The sequence below is a fragment of the Echiichthys vipera genome, assembly GCF_963691815.1.
Source record: "Echiichthys vipera genome assembly, chromosome: 18".
In the NCBI taxonomy this organism is placed as follows: Eukaryota; Metazoa; Chordata; class Actinopteri; order Perciformes; family Trachinidae; genus Echiichthys; species Echiichthys vipera.
In genome coordinates, this window is record NC_139843.1 from 9,132,962 (window position 1) to 9,147,433 (window position 14,472).

A 14,472-nucleotide genomic window follows, 5' to 3' on the forward strand; every position below is an offset into this window, starting at 1 on the left:
TCTGTAATACTTTACACACCTGCGTGATGAATTACACTTGTTTACATTGTGTTATCATTTATCAGTCAGTTTTACACAGCCTAACCTACTCTGCTTTGTCTGTAGTGTTTGTAATGCATGCTGTGCATCTAGAGAATCTGCGTCTAATGACATCTTGATTTCCTCCATCGCCCACATATCTCTGATTTAGCTGATGATTATAAATTTGATATCCAGTGATCCATTTGTCTTTGAGGATTATGGATCAGGCTTGCTTGAACTTATCAACTCACTTGGTGAAAAACCATATATAAAATTCCACCGCATCCCAGTCTCCAACCAGAGCTCTAATCTGCCTGTTGCTCCTTCAGAATCAAGTTGAAGCTGTCATGCTATGTGTGCAGCAGACAATAATAAAATATGCTTTGACATATAGGTAGACCTCCCTCTTCTGGTCATCTGAGGTTAGACACATACTGTATACTGTGTCTTCAAGAGTTTCCTGCATCATTTTCTCAAAGAGAAAACCAGCAGGAAGCATCTGAGTTCCACTGTAAATGGGTTATTGTTATGCCCAACAGAAAAAAACACCCTTTAAATCTTATCCAACAGTCAAAGATGTAGAAAACAACAGAGGGAGGTCTGTGGGGATAACTACAATATTTTAACATTATTCTGTGATATGAAGCTGTGACTTCTCCGTAACCTGAGAGCGGACTGGCACTTTGTGTTGAATCAAAACAAAAAGGGCATTTCAAGGGCCCATCAGCAGGCCCTTTAATTCATTTCCGAGCTGAGGAAGTAGGACAGTGTTCTTTCCACTGCATAGACAGCTTCTCAAGCCAGGTGTAATAATCATTTATCAATATGGTAGGAGAAATGAATGAAATGGGCTGTGGAGTGTTTTTGACATTCCTAATGTGTGAGAGCATTTACAGTACTATGGAATATGACCAAAGGTCATTGGCAGTATAGGAAAAACAGAACCATATCCCTACCCTGCAAAGTCGTGTCTAATATGTTTGTGTCAATACTTTTTGTTTTTTTCATCGTCACAATCAATGCCACATAAAGCTTATTTTCATGTCTGCGGAATGAGAAAATCTGTAATATAACCACTGATATTTGATTTGCTACAGCAGATGTCTTAATAGTGGTTAACAACAATAGATTTCAATTAGGGCTTTTATTAAGTACAATAAAAGATCATCTGTCCATCTACACTGAAGCTTTTCACACAAATAATCAGTCATGCTTTACTGACAGCGATAAACACAAAGAAATGAATTGTTCAGCAAAGAAGAATAGGCACACAAGAGAACAGCAATTAGGTGCAAGTGTGTGAGATCCGTTGGCTTTTCAAGAAGGGAGATGGACAGCTATTTGTGGAGTAGACGACAGACTTAAAACAAATCAGCCTGATTGCCTGTTTCACTGATCCGTCTCTGAATGACAGGGTAGACAGAATGTAGAGGTCTCCCTCTGATGAGTTATTAAGGCCGTGGCAATTCCATCTGCACCGCACAGGGAGGGAACTATCAGCACAGCATGCAGGCCATTACCACTGATGCCAGTGTCTTTGAAGTTAATTACAATCATTATGAATTTGAATTAGCTGTATGGTTAGTGTGTTTTATCTCTACAGTCAGATGACACTTACTTGGAACATTCTGACTGGCAGACTCCCGAAGTTGGTAAAAGTTTCATATAGAGCATACCTTTTAATGGGTTTTTAATGCATATCTATCCATTAAAATAATGTTAAAAAGCCAACAATGAGCACTGACAAGTTTCTCAGCTGTAAAGTTTCCCGTTCTGTTGCATCATGTCCACATTACTTTGATAACCAAAGGAAGGGGATCCTGGTCAAAAAAATATATTGACCAATATATCAGCAGATATCAGATGTCAGACATCAGACAAAAATATCAGAGATTGTTTCTTATAATAATACATTGTAAGTAAAAAGTCGAAGCAATTAATGCTAGAGAAGGATTTACACCAGCCATTAAGGAATTAATCACAATCTTGTAACCCAACTGTTTGTTTTATTAATGATCTGATCTATAAAACATTCATATACAACTGATTGCCCATCAATAAAGCCATAAGTTACAACACTGGCAATAAATTATTTTAGAAATAAGGTAAATAAGCTGCTATTTTCTCTTACAAACCGTGGTCAAAGGCATTTAATCATGTTGGAGGTGCAGAAATGAATGTCATAAACATCCATCTAATGAGGAAAATATTGAAAAATACACTTTTAACTGTTATTGGAAGCAGAAAAGGTAGATGATGCATCCTTGCGTGCCTTTTGCCCACTGCCCTCCAGCCATATTTCTGTTCTAGTTAAACTGTTTCATCAAGTTTTATGGACAAACGCAACATATTTGCTTTATGAATAGTGCAGATCTGTCAAGCTGACAGTCGCCCACTTCTACAGTTAGCCGACTGATTGATTTAAATGTGAGTTTCCTTGAGAGTGACACCACGTCAATGACACGTCTCTTCTTCCCCCATTTATTGTCTCCATCTTTTTTTCACCTCTCTCTCCCCATGTTTAACTCTCAGGCTCTCTTCTTCCTTCCCCATATTTTCAATAGCCTTGAGCACCTCATTGACTTCAGCCTTGAGAAAGGACACATACACTCAATACGTGCTCATGGCATGACAACTACAGATGAGCGCATATTCTCATCAATAGAAAACTGTGGGCTTGTTACTAAAGTGCAATCGTGAAAATGTAATCCTACCTTTAGCACTCTGATTACACAGTGTAGTGAGAATATCTGTGATGGAACAGGACATCTGACCTGCAGTAATTACATTCCTGTTAAAAGCAAACCAAAGCAAGTATTTTCAGATTTCATCACTTTGAAAAAATTTGTGAGTTTGTTGAAATGTGACCCAACACCATTACAGACTATTTAAATAACAAGAAGAACATAAACACTGTGGTCTGGTGAACTTTTATGCAGGACAACACCATCTGTGATGTATGGATACACTTTAATTGATGTAGATATTGTAATCCAAAACTAATTACTTCCACTCATCACACACATACACACATACTTACACATATATATATATATATATATATATATATATATATATATATATATATATATATACTGTATATATATTTAATATATCAATCAGAGTCCACCTAGTGGGCGATATGGCCAAAATCTTTCTATACATTTTCTTGGTGGACCAGCAAGTGGTTGTCATTTAGAGGGATTAGTCGACTAATCGATGTATATACCCCCCCCCCCCCTCAGCGACTGATAAACAAAACTCAACAAAATTAATAACCATTATTTTATAAGTTTATAAGTGCGCTACAACTAAAACTACCTGTTAATGACACCGGCAAATTATTTCAGGTTCTTATTCTGAATGTGTCAAAAAAAATCAGCAAGGAGACTGTCGGATTCATCGTTGACGAGTGATAGGCAAAGTTTTTATTTGCAAAGTTTGCATGTGACCTTCTTGAGGTCAACCTTGACCTTTTCAAAGTCATCCCATATTTTAGACGTCTTTCCAGACATGATTGGCTATTAATTATTAGTTGTCGGCCTGCCGTGAAAAGAAGAAGAAAAAGCCCTGACAGTGAGTGAGTGTCACCACATCCCGTATCTTGCCTTTCAAATTAAAAGCCCTCCAGCCTTCAGTCACAGATTTCCACTTAATTTTGACAAGAAACGGCTCCAGATGTTGTAGTTTTTCTGCGATAAATTGACCAATGAAATTTTGGTCGGCTAATGATTTTTTTTGTTGACCAGTGCTTGGCTATTTTTGTACACTCCTGTGTAAAATAAATATTTGACAAATGAAAAGTACAGAGGAACATAATTTATAGAAAGGGCAACGGCCAATGGGGAAAGCTGCACATGCATACAAATAGTGTGATGGCAAAACAAAAACGCAATCTTTCAATAGTGTTCCCTCCAAAAAATTCACATTGTATTTTAATTGTATATATCACAATATCTCAATATATGATTTCATCATGACACAAATCCACTGAATTGTCTTATTGAATGATTGCCCATCCCTATTTCAGCTTGTTGCATTGAACATTTCATTTTATGCTTCTCTTTCTCACTGACTTAAGTTGCAGTCAGAGAACTTCTTTAGGGCTAGAAATCAGTCATTTCAGAGTGGTGCTCATTATACCTCCACCTGTCTCCTAGAGAGAGACTGTTGCTATGGGGTGATGCTCAGGGCCTAGCTGGAGGTAAATGACATTGCTTGAGCAGGTAGGCAGGCGCTCTCCAGCCATCCTCTTATCAGCTCTGCCGTAAGCTCCATGAATACAGAGTTGTGCGAAGGGTGTGGGCGATGGGCGGTGGTGGAGGGCAGACAATATCAGCAGCCGTGTGAAGGAGCGATGACTCACTTCCACAGGGCCCTTATCTTCTGATGTATGCGAGCATGATGCAGGTGTAACATGCGTCAACCTCATGGCTGTATCCATGCAGTTTGAAGGCTTCAGCCATATTCACAAACACCCCACTCCTCCTCTGAAAAGTCTCCTAGACCCTCGGCTCTGTTGGCTTTTTGTCATTATGCTGTACTGTAGTCACGGCCATCATGTTGGCTCAGCTCCAGACACAAAGAAAGCAGCAAGGATAAAACTACACGTTGCTGTTGCCGGAGCATTATCATTAAAGATCCCCAATTCTTTCACCCTTTAGACATCGGCCCTCCTTTATCCGTGGGTGACTGTTGATCCATGTGACTTTGCAGTGAGGAATACCATTTTCTGATAATATAATCCCTTCTCCGGTCCAGACTGGGTATCTCTTATATTCATGTCTCTCCCCAGGAGAGTCTGACACGCAGCCTCGTAGTTCCTAGGCTGAATGCATCCCTCGTCCTTATCACTCCCTCCATATTGTGACTCTGATGCACAGGGAGGGTGGGAGGATTGACTGTGAGGTGTGGGAGGGTGTTGCTGTGCCTTCTGATTAAAACAGGAAATGTAAGAGGAACTCTACGAGAGTATCTTAACCCTGCAAAATGTGCTTGCTGATCAATTATTAGTCACACTCAAAATGATGTCTGATTTTCCAAGACATTGTGACATTTTGAAGTGAGTGGTTTACGGGATGACTTGTTACTTCCAAGTCATCAATATTCAGAGCAGAAGGATTTCTGTCACTGTTTTTCTCTGTCAATTTATTCTACTTTTGTCCAGCCTGAGGTAATATTGCGAGAACTGCAGAAGCATACGAGTGTAAGTGAAATTCCCCTCAGCTATCTAATTGTTTGACTGCTTTCACAAAGCGGCATTAGTTTGTCATTGGGATTTTCTGAGACTGAGAAATGGAATGACATGCATTGAAACTAAAATGGTAAGAATTTCAATCAGTGGCTGCTTTTGGTTTCAACCTAGTTATGAAGCGGGAAGAGGATCTGACGCCTCTATCGGCTATTGGGAATGTAAAACAGGTGCCTCAGCTATACAGAAGAGCGTATGTGGAAACAAAGGGTTATTTCATATATTTAGGTTTTCATAAGTTGCTGCATCAGCCCGGATATGAAAATGTGAGTCAAACTGACTGTCTTTTTCCCCTTACTAGGCAAGCATCAGTGGATGAGGTGGGCTGTTCTCCACAACCCATCATGGATATCAACCAGCCATTCCCCTATCCCATAACCTCTTGTCCTTCTGGCTCCTGCACCATAACGCCCCCCTGTGTCTGAGCTGTGACCCCTGGGTCTCGCAGGCTGTTGACACCATGACACAAATGGACTACAAATACAGCCTGCTGGGCTCCACAGTGGACGACTACCGCAAGAGGCCGTTACTCCTGCAGGTGGATGACACGCCCATGAACCTGTTTGCAGTCCTGGAGGTGAAACGGGAGCTGCCGAGGCGCTGGAGCACCCTGGGCTGCTTTCGCAAGATTCGGCTCTACAGCTTCCTCTTCGGCCTGGCTGTCATGTTCCTTATCATGGCTTCGTACATTCTGACAGGAGACAAGAAGGGTCTCCTCCTAACCCCTTCCCCCTACCACTTCAGCAGCCTGGTCAGCTCGGGACCTTTTACCTTCAACCTCTCCTCTGTGAAGGACTACGCACATATCAAACTGGTGGTCAAGTCCATTACATCCAAGGTGGAGTTTCGCAGCAGTCGAAAGCTCCCAGAGCTGAAGGCACTGGTTAACAGTGAGCCACATGTGAGTATAGCCAAAACATTTATCTGACCTAATAGATTCAGAGAGATTGAAGAGATCTTAAAGATGCAAATTCTATGAAAAGAACTTTTTGTTATCAGATTTAGTGCCGTAATTAATAACTCTATAAATGTTAGGGTGATATTGGTCTCTCTTTTAATTGACAATCAAGGATGTGTCTTGAAGTGTAATTAAATGCTTAGTAAAAGGTGATTCACATCAGTATTCATGCCTACATTCCTTCCACACTTGGTTCAATACAGCTACACTGTTGCAATTCCCCATTGGATGCCATTTCTAAATTAATTTATAAAGTTATAAAACTGCTCTGAAAGCCTTGTCTAACACTTCACGTCACACCATATAACCACATATGTCTTTATCACTATTTTTTTCCAGAAAAGATTTACAGCTCAAAGTCATCCCACAGTCTTCCAACACATTTCCCCTGTGGCTTTCTCGCAGTGTCGGTCTCACCTCAAAGCCCGGTTCAATTAATTGTTAATCCTAATGATAATGGCTTGTGCTCGGGCTACTTGCAACATAACTAATTTCTTATTGAACCAGCTAATGAATAGGAGAGTGTGGCTGCGTCAATACCACGTCTGTGGATGACTCTGGCATTAATCGTCCTTAGAGTAGCTGTGTCACACAGGCAGTCAGTGAGTCATAGTAACATGGGCCTTTGTTGTGTTTGATACTCACAAAAACACTTCTCAAGTTGAGGAAGAATCTGCTTTACTCTCCCAGGGCAGGCCCTAACTATGTTTTATTGCTTGAATCCAGCACATGTCATAATGGGTAAACAGTAAAGGACGAATGGTTCTTTTTAGAGAGGAGCTTCAGGGCAATGACACAAGTTTGAGTTTTTCCTGTCCAAGTCATTGGCCTGACCTCAATTCCACTGCTGAAGACCACACTGAAGAAAAACAAAAAAACCAAATAAGGAAAAAGTGAAGATGGCTGTAGAACAGGCCAAGCAGAGCATCGACAGTAAATATACCCAGGGTGTCTACTACTGTCTCTTGGAATGTAGCCTTCACACAGTAATTGATGCTAATCATTTGACACTAAATAATAAAAAACATGACTTTATTGAAGTTCATGTTATCTTATCTAATAATTTCTGTCTCCTGGAGGATTGTGTATAACCCCAACTGTTTATTTAATGTGGATGTGAGCCATCTCAAATACAATGTCAGAACTTGACCCTAAAGTTCAGAGCCAACACAACAAAATTGTCAGTTTCTAAATACTGTCTGACTCTCTCTAGAGATTGTACAGTATATCCCTGCACAGACTTGTCATGAATGTGCAGTTTGAGCCCACACAGATGGTGTTTGCCTACACCCTTCAAAACAGTGGCCTGTACACAAAAAGGTTTTAAATTGTTGCAACAAACCTCTTCCTGTAATGTGTCCAGTGTGAAATGACTGGAAGGGTATTTACCTTCCACCATGCAGCCTTAACAATGATGATTTCAAGGGTTTGTTGTTTTTAATAGATTCGGGGAGTACTGTGACTCAGAAGCTTAATGCAGCTTGCTTTGCCTTTACAGATGTTTTCTGCTATCCCCCGCAAATTCCTGCCTGGTGTCAAGAACCCTTGCTGGTATGAGGAATATACTGGGAATATCACGTCGGACCCATACAGGACAAACTTGTATGCACGCTATTCGAGGCGCTTCCGGACGGTGTTTCAGCACTTGAGGAACACTTTCCGAGAACACTTGTTTCACCGCGACGGGAAACTCTACCGCATGCGGTGCCTTCCTTATTTCTATATCATCGGCCAACCAAAGTGTGGCACAACAGACCTGTATGACAGACTGAGGTTGCACCCGGATGTCAAGTTCACCACTTTCAAAGAGCCCCACTGGTGGACCCGCAAGAGGTTTGGTGAGTAAAGAAAACTATAACTTGCTGTGGTAGAGGCCTTCAGCCTGGTACACAATAATGAGAGCCCGGGAGCATTCAAAATGTGAAATGTGACTCTCTACACGGTACATCACTTTGGCAGAATCATACCTCAGGGGGCTTCAGAAAAGCACTCAGTGACAGACGTTTGAAGGGGTCTCATCCCCAAAGGCAGGCCCATCTGTCTCATAATAATTAAATGTATTGCCTGTATACTTACTGTCATATAAGTAAGTTAGTGTGATGTAGTAACTAAATTCCGTAATTTATCTACATGTCAGTACTTAATTGGAGGGAAAGTCCTTTGGATACAGACTGACAACTTCACAGTATGTCAAACTGAACATTTTTCTACATCTGCCAAAAACTGCAACCACAATTATTATTTTTAATAATGTGAAACCTAGCGGGCGTGGGAACTGCATGTGACATGAATTAAGTATCTCTAATGCACACAGCTTAATTTCCCAATGCAACTAACTGAGAATTGAATATTCAAGACCCATTTTGTGCTGTGCATGAGAGTGTTTATTTTCTACCTGAGAGTTGTTAGTCCCAAATTTACAACTCTAATGGTGTAAAGTTCCTTATTGCCTCCTACATTCAACATTTTGAATGCTAATCGTCCCCTGTGTGTTTTTACACCATCATCAGCCTCTTGCCAGCGCAACTTCATACATAGATGGTTAAGCTCCTGCGGTGTTGTGCTCATTAACGGCATTAACTAGGACGACACGCAGAAAGATCTAGACTAACGGTACTTTTTCATCATCTGTGGCATACATTTGTCTCAACCTGAAAAGAACACATGAAAAATACAGCGTGCGTTGCACACTTTGAACCCACATGTGTGGGTGCACTGCTTCCTGCACTTGTTTATCAAACACTTCTCTACTACACATCTTGCCACCATGAACTTAGCTTACTTCAGCTTTTAGTTCTTGTTTTATTTTGCACCTGCTCCCTCTTTGCACACTATCCATATTAGACTTTCATTTAAAAGAGTAACGTAGAAATCATACATTTATCTAATTAGAAGGCAAATCATTTTCATTTTATGAGGGAGCTGCATACTTCAGGATGTTATTTCTCTAGTTTTAGGAAACATTTGCCAGTTGAGCTGGTGGAGACTTATGCATTGTCACATCAGTACTGACTGGTTTCAGTTCAGACACACACACAATCTACTGCCACATCCTTGCTTCTACTGTTGGTTTTCATAGTTTGAACAGGTGGTAATATGTAATTTTCCCAAACAAAAAGATAAACCCTCAAACTGTGCGTCGAGAGTTAAGAGCTGCCACGCAGTAGACATCTGGTCGTAGGGCGGCTCTGTTATCTAAATGCGTGGAAGCCATCGTGTGCTTGCCTCACCATGTGCATCTGTGATGTTAAAAGAACCACCACACCACCACAGATGGGATTAAAAGCCATGCGAGATCTGGGTGTGAGACTGCATTTGGGTTAACTGAAAACCCTCCATATTAAACAAATCCAATCCCTCACTTATCTTGCAGATGCTTCATTGCACTGCTCTCTTGGTTTGATTGCCACCTCACTAAACAAAGCATCAAGCCTGTTCGCTCTTAGATGTGAAGGAATTTTTCGAAATCAAATGTAGTCCATAATTAGTACCCCGGCTAGCAGTAACACTTTCAAAGAAGCTAAGATTCCCACATTTGCCTTATGTTGCTCCCAAAAGGCAAATCATTATTCTCAATACATACCATGCTTTTTGTTTTCTTTTATAACTGAACCAGCCATTAAGACTCATGAATAATGAAGAATATTCAACAGCTCAAGAGGCAGGCATCAGGGGTTAGTCTGTGTGTGTGTGTGTGTGTGTGTGTGTGTGTGTGTGTGTGTGTGTGTGTGTGTGTGTGTGTGTCACTAATGTGAATTTGTGAAGAAATACTGCAAGAAGAAAAATAGCAGGTTAACTGTAGGGCACTGATCTGTTCAAAGTCAGCTGCGATTATGAAATTGGAAGCAGATTAGATAATGACTTTGTACTGAGTTGAAAGACGTGTGCACATAGTTTGTTGATAATCTCATAATTCTGCTTCAAGAACAGTAGCTGCATTATCACATCAGCGCAGCATGATGACACCATTCTTTAATGGTCATTTCTCACTGTGTACTTATTCTTCTGCTCACCAATGGCTAATGCATTTTTGTTTTGCCTGGAGCTTGCTGTCTAAAAATTAATGAATGATTTTAATATTTCCCCCCAGGGGGTTTGGTGTAATACTTGTTGAGAGAGCTACAGCCAGTACTGGCCACATTTTTTTTTTTTAATTTCATCCAAATTCTCACCACAAATATCAAAGGAGGCTTAACTGTCGCAGCCAAAACGATCCTTTTGAAGTTCATCCAGTTGCTGACTATGTCCCTAATCCCTCTGAGACTCAAAAACTGGTGGATTGATCAGTCTGCATGCAATACTTTTTAATTTTAATGTGTTGTGCTCAGTTCGACATGATAATTATTGGAAGCTTATAAAGTTGGATAATGATGAGACGTTTCCTTTAATTTGTCTGCCTTGTGCTTGTGTTTTCTGCAGCCTATGATGTTTCGTAGCAGCAAATGCAGCCGTACCCCAAGGACATAGGTCCCTCTCATTTAATGCCCCCCCCCCTTTCGCCATCCTTTCATCTTTGCTGCCACTTTCATTCTTTCTCTCTCTCCCTTCTAGTGTTGCGCTTAGAGCTATGTGCTGGTAATCAGCACTTTTCTCTTAAGACATCCTTTGAGGACACTCTGAATTCAAATTGTCTTGTTTTGTATTTATTTATTTCATTCCCCCTCAAGGCTCCACTCCACCGATGCAGTGAAAAGTGATTTGATGCGAGCCGCGTCACATAACTTTCTGAGAGGAGTAGCTGGAATCTTAAGCAGGCGTGCCTGTTGTATACAGGTGCCCCATCAAGACACACAGACTATTTGAAAATTGTGTGACGCTTCATTCATATCAAAAGGCATAGGGATGAAAAAGTCCATAAGCAAAGCACACAAGCACCATCACACCTCATACATGTGTAACCGTTCTGGATTAATAATGATGCAGGCTGTGTTTGGAGGCTTTACTCGAGTTTTCTAATCATGATTTCCTTCTAACTAGAGAACCGTGTTTATCCGTGACACCATCAAAGTATCATTGAATGTAACAGACGCCTGAGCTACCTCATTATCCTTATCCTGCATGGATACTTCTAAATCCTACCTTGAATCTCCACATTTGCTTGGTAAATCGTAATTACTGCAGACCACAAAAGCTCAGATGGAAAACACATTTGCTAGTGAAGCATTAACTTGACATTGGCCCTTAATTGGAAACAGGGAAAACTGAGCAGGGACGGTATTCCCTGCTAAATTTGGATTGGACCTGTACTTGGATTTTATTAGGTCACTCCACAGTCAAAACAACACAGAAGCTCTAATGACCTCCTTTAGTGTGATCCCAGAAACACATGGAGATGAGGGGGAAAAGTCAGGAACCAAAACATGCTTGGTGCGAATATGAGATCTGAATGAAACATGCACTAGAGATGTAATTTTCTGTCCATCCCTGTCTTCTTTCTCCATCAGGTATCATCCGTCTGAGCGAGGGCTTTCATGATCGATACCCAGTGGAGGACTACCTGGACTTGTTCGATCAGGCTGCGTACCAAATCCAGGGCAACCTCACAGCCAACGCCAGTGGAAGCCCCAGCCAACCTAACATCATCATAGGTAAGCACAATAACAGTCAACTCACATTGGTGGTAAATACTGTAGGGTTATATGTAATAATAATTAAAATAATTAGAATTTAGTTTAAATTGTTTCTCACAAATGAAGTTTTTGAACAATTATACTGTTCCCCTTGTGAGCATGTAAGCATCGAATGTATACACTTTTCTTTTTCATAACCAATGGCCAGTGCAAAGGATGAGTTTAAAATAAATCTCTGATGTTAAAAGCCACCGAAAACAAGGCGTGCATGGGTCAAAGCCACAGGATCTCTGATGTAACTAAGTGTAAAAAATATTAGGTTGATGCTTTATTTGGATCGACCATTAATCATAATGAACAGCAGTAACTGCTGCATCGGGTGAAAAAAGGGCTGTGTCACCATTTGTGGTGTTTTTATAGACTCTGGTATCACCCCTTTTTTTTAAAAAAAGACAAGCTATCCACTTTAATGCTTTCCATCCCATTTGTATCAAGGGCACTTAGGCTAACATAGTATAAATCCCAACTTTTAAAGTCTGCCATTCCTGGGATTTATTATAAGGTACTTGGATCCTATAGGGATCTAAATCAGGGCATATTATGGCCATGTTTTAATGGATTAGTATTAACTAAAATAAACCAAATAAAAATGTCTTCCCCTTCCCAGAGTGATCCTGACACATCAGTTTCACAAGTCACATTATCCATAGAAACTTTCACTCAAATCATATCCATACTTTAAGCTCATACATTTAATAGTTTTGGACCAGGGCCTCCGGTATTTGGATGAAGAAGCTCGTGAAAAATAAGCTGTGTCAGATTTAGTGGGCTATAGCTGTCATTTCAATGATTCAGAATAAATATTTAGTTCCTACTTAGGTTTAGTTAATACTTAGGTAGAAGCATTTTTAGCATCTGTACTGTGACTTATTGACCAGTGAAACGTAATATTTGTATCAAATTCTTTGCATTGATTGGCCTGCTAAAAGTGGCGGGATTAGAGTTAGGGCTGTTGGCTCCACAGTCCAAAAATCCTACACTGACTGGAGGACGAAGCAGAGATGAAAGGGTCTTTCAACTGGCTCTGTATCATTGCGGGCACCACACGCAGATAAACGGTGCCCGACCTCCTAGTCCCATCATGCCGTCAGCAGGAGAGAGTCGGCATGTAACGTGACTACCTGCCTTCTGCGACAGAGTCATCTAAAAGCCTCCCTAAAAATAAACCTTAGCCTCATAGTTTTGGAACTGAAAACTTTGGTTACGTACTGTAACTCCAGAACTTATGAATATAGGCGTTTTTGCCGACTGGTATCCAAACACACATCTCTTCCATCTCTCCCCGTATTGCTCTGATAACTAACCTTCACATATCAACCCACAGACAGCAAAGTATGGTTTTATATGACCTCTGTGGCTGGCTAGTCACCCAAAGTCTCATTTGATTGGATTCATTTCTGTAAACGCCCTGGAGTGCAGCATGAGACTCAAGACTGACTGTAACCTGGAAACTAAACATTTAAACACAGCTTTTCTTTTCACCCTATGCAAGGAAAGCAAAGCCTCATGTGATACTCAGCAACCATTTGGGTGGCACACTATGGCGGTCTATTCTAATAACACACCTCCGGTCTTTTTCAGAATTATAAAAATATTACATGTTAGTGGGAAGCTATTCATGGCATGTAAAACAACAGTCTACCATCTCTCTCATCAGACCTCCAGACAGTTTTATTTGCATGAACAGAAATCCTGCTCATTGTAATCTCTGCTGTCCTGTTTTGTCAGCATGTCAGAGGCCAGCTTCAGCCGCCCTCCCTATGCTGTATCATAATAGTTGGTCAGGTTATGTATCAGTGCTGTGATCCATGTGAGGAATGTGGACAGACAGTACTCTGTGCCCTCGTCAGGCTGCAGCCAATAGCGTTTGGCTCGGGGAGACCTGACACTTGCCGGGAACTTCACTTGTAATATCCCCTGCAATATTACAAAGCTGCTATTAAAGCAGCAGGTTGTGAGGCTGAAGCACAGAGCTGCTCCATAGCGGCCACTCTCATTCCAGCGAGTGACATGATTTTAGAGAGAGCCGGTGACTCAGCCCTAAACAGAGGCTCTCACGGCTTAATAATAGTGGACTTCCTTCTGCTTCAATTAACCACTTCACTGAAGTGCCGTATAAAAGAAATGATTGTTTTTTTTGTGTCTTGTCAGGACAGCAATAATACCCGCAGCAGGGTGGAGAAGTCTTACAGACCTCCGTCCCCTATCTGCCTATCCTGCTCCCAGTGTCTCTGCTGCCATCTGTCACTGTCTTTTCCCGTCATCCAAACTTGATCTCAAAGAACTGCTCATCTGCAAAGAAAAAGTGATTTAAGTTTTCAACAATAGCCTTTTCATACTACACTGAGTTGGGGCATTGAGCGCAGCTTAGCATGCCGCCCTGTTTTGTTTCCCTCTTTAAATAAATAATCCTTGTTAAGGGGGGGTGGGGGTGGGGGGGTGCCAAAGCCTCACTCAGTATTCATCACACCATGCCCTGGGAGAGCCCAGCAAGGTGCAGGCCTGTGGCCAGGATCTTGGGCTTCTGATTCTCTTCACCCACCAGCCAACACCGGAGACATGCCGGTCTGGCTCCATTTGTTTGCCCTATTACGGCCTCTCCCCATGGTGCA

General features: G+C 41.2%; 1 protein-coding gene across 1 annotated transcript in view; it reads left to right on the top strand.

Moving 5' to 3' along the window:
- Window positions 1–14,472, top strand: part of chst15 (carbohydrate sulfotransferase 15) — a 34,507-nt gene that overhangs the window by 14,929 nt on the left and 5,106 nt on the right. The window contains exons 2-4 of the mRNA XM_083932541.1: window positions 5,574–6,173; window positions 7,729–8,068; window positions 11,675–11,818. Coding sequence (XP_083788667.1) covers window positions 5,733–6,173; window positions 7,729–8,068; window positions 11,675–11,818 — 925 coding nt within the window. The 5' untranslated portion in view covers window positions 5,574–5,732. The remainder of the gene's footprint in view (window positions 1–5,573; window positions 6,174–7,728; window positions 8,069–11,674; window positions 11,819–14,472) is intronic.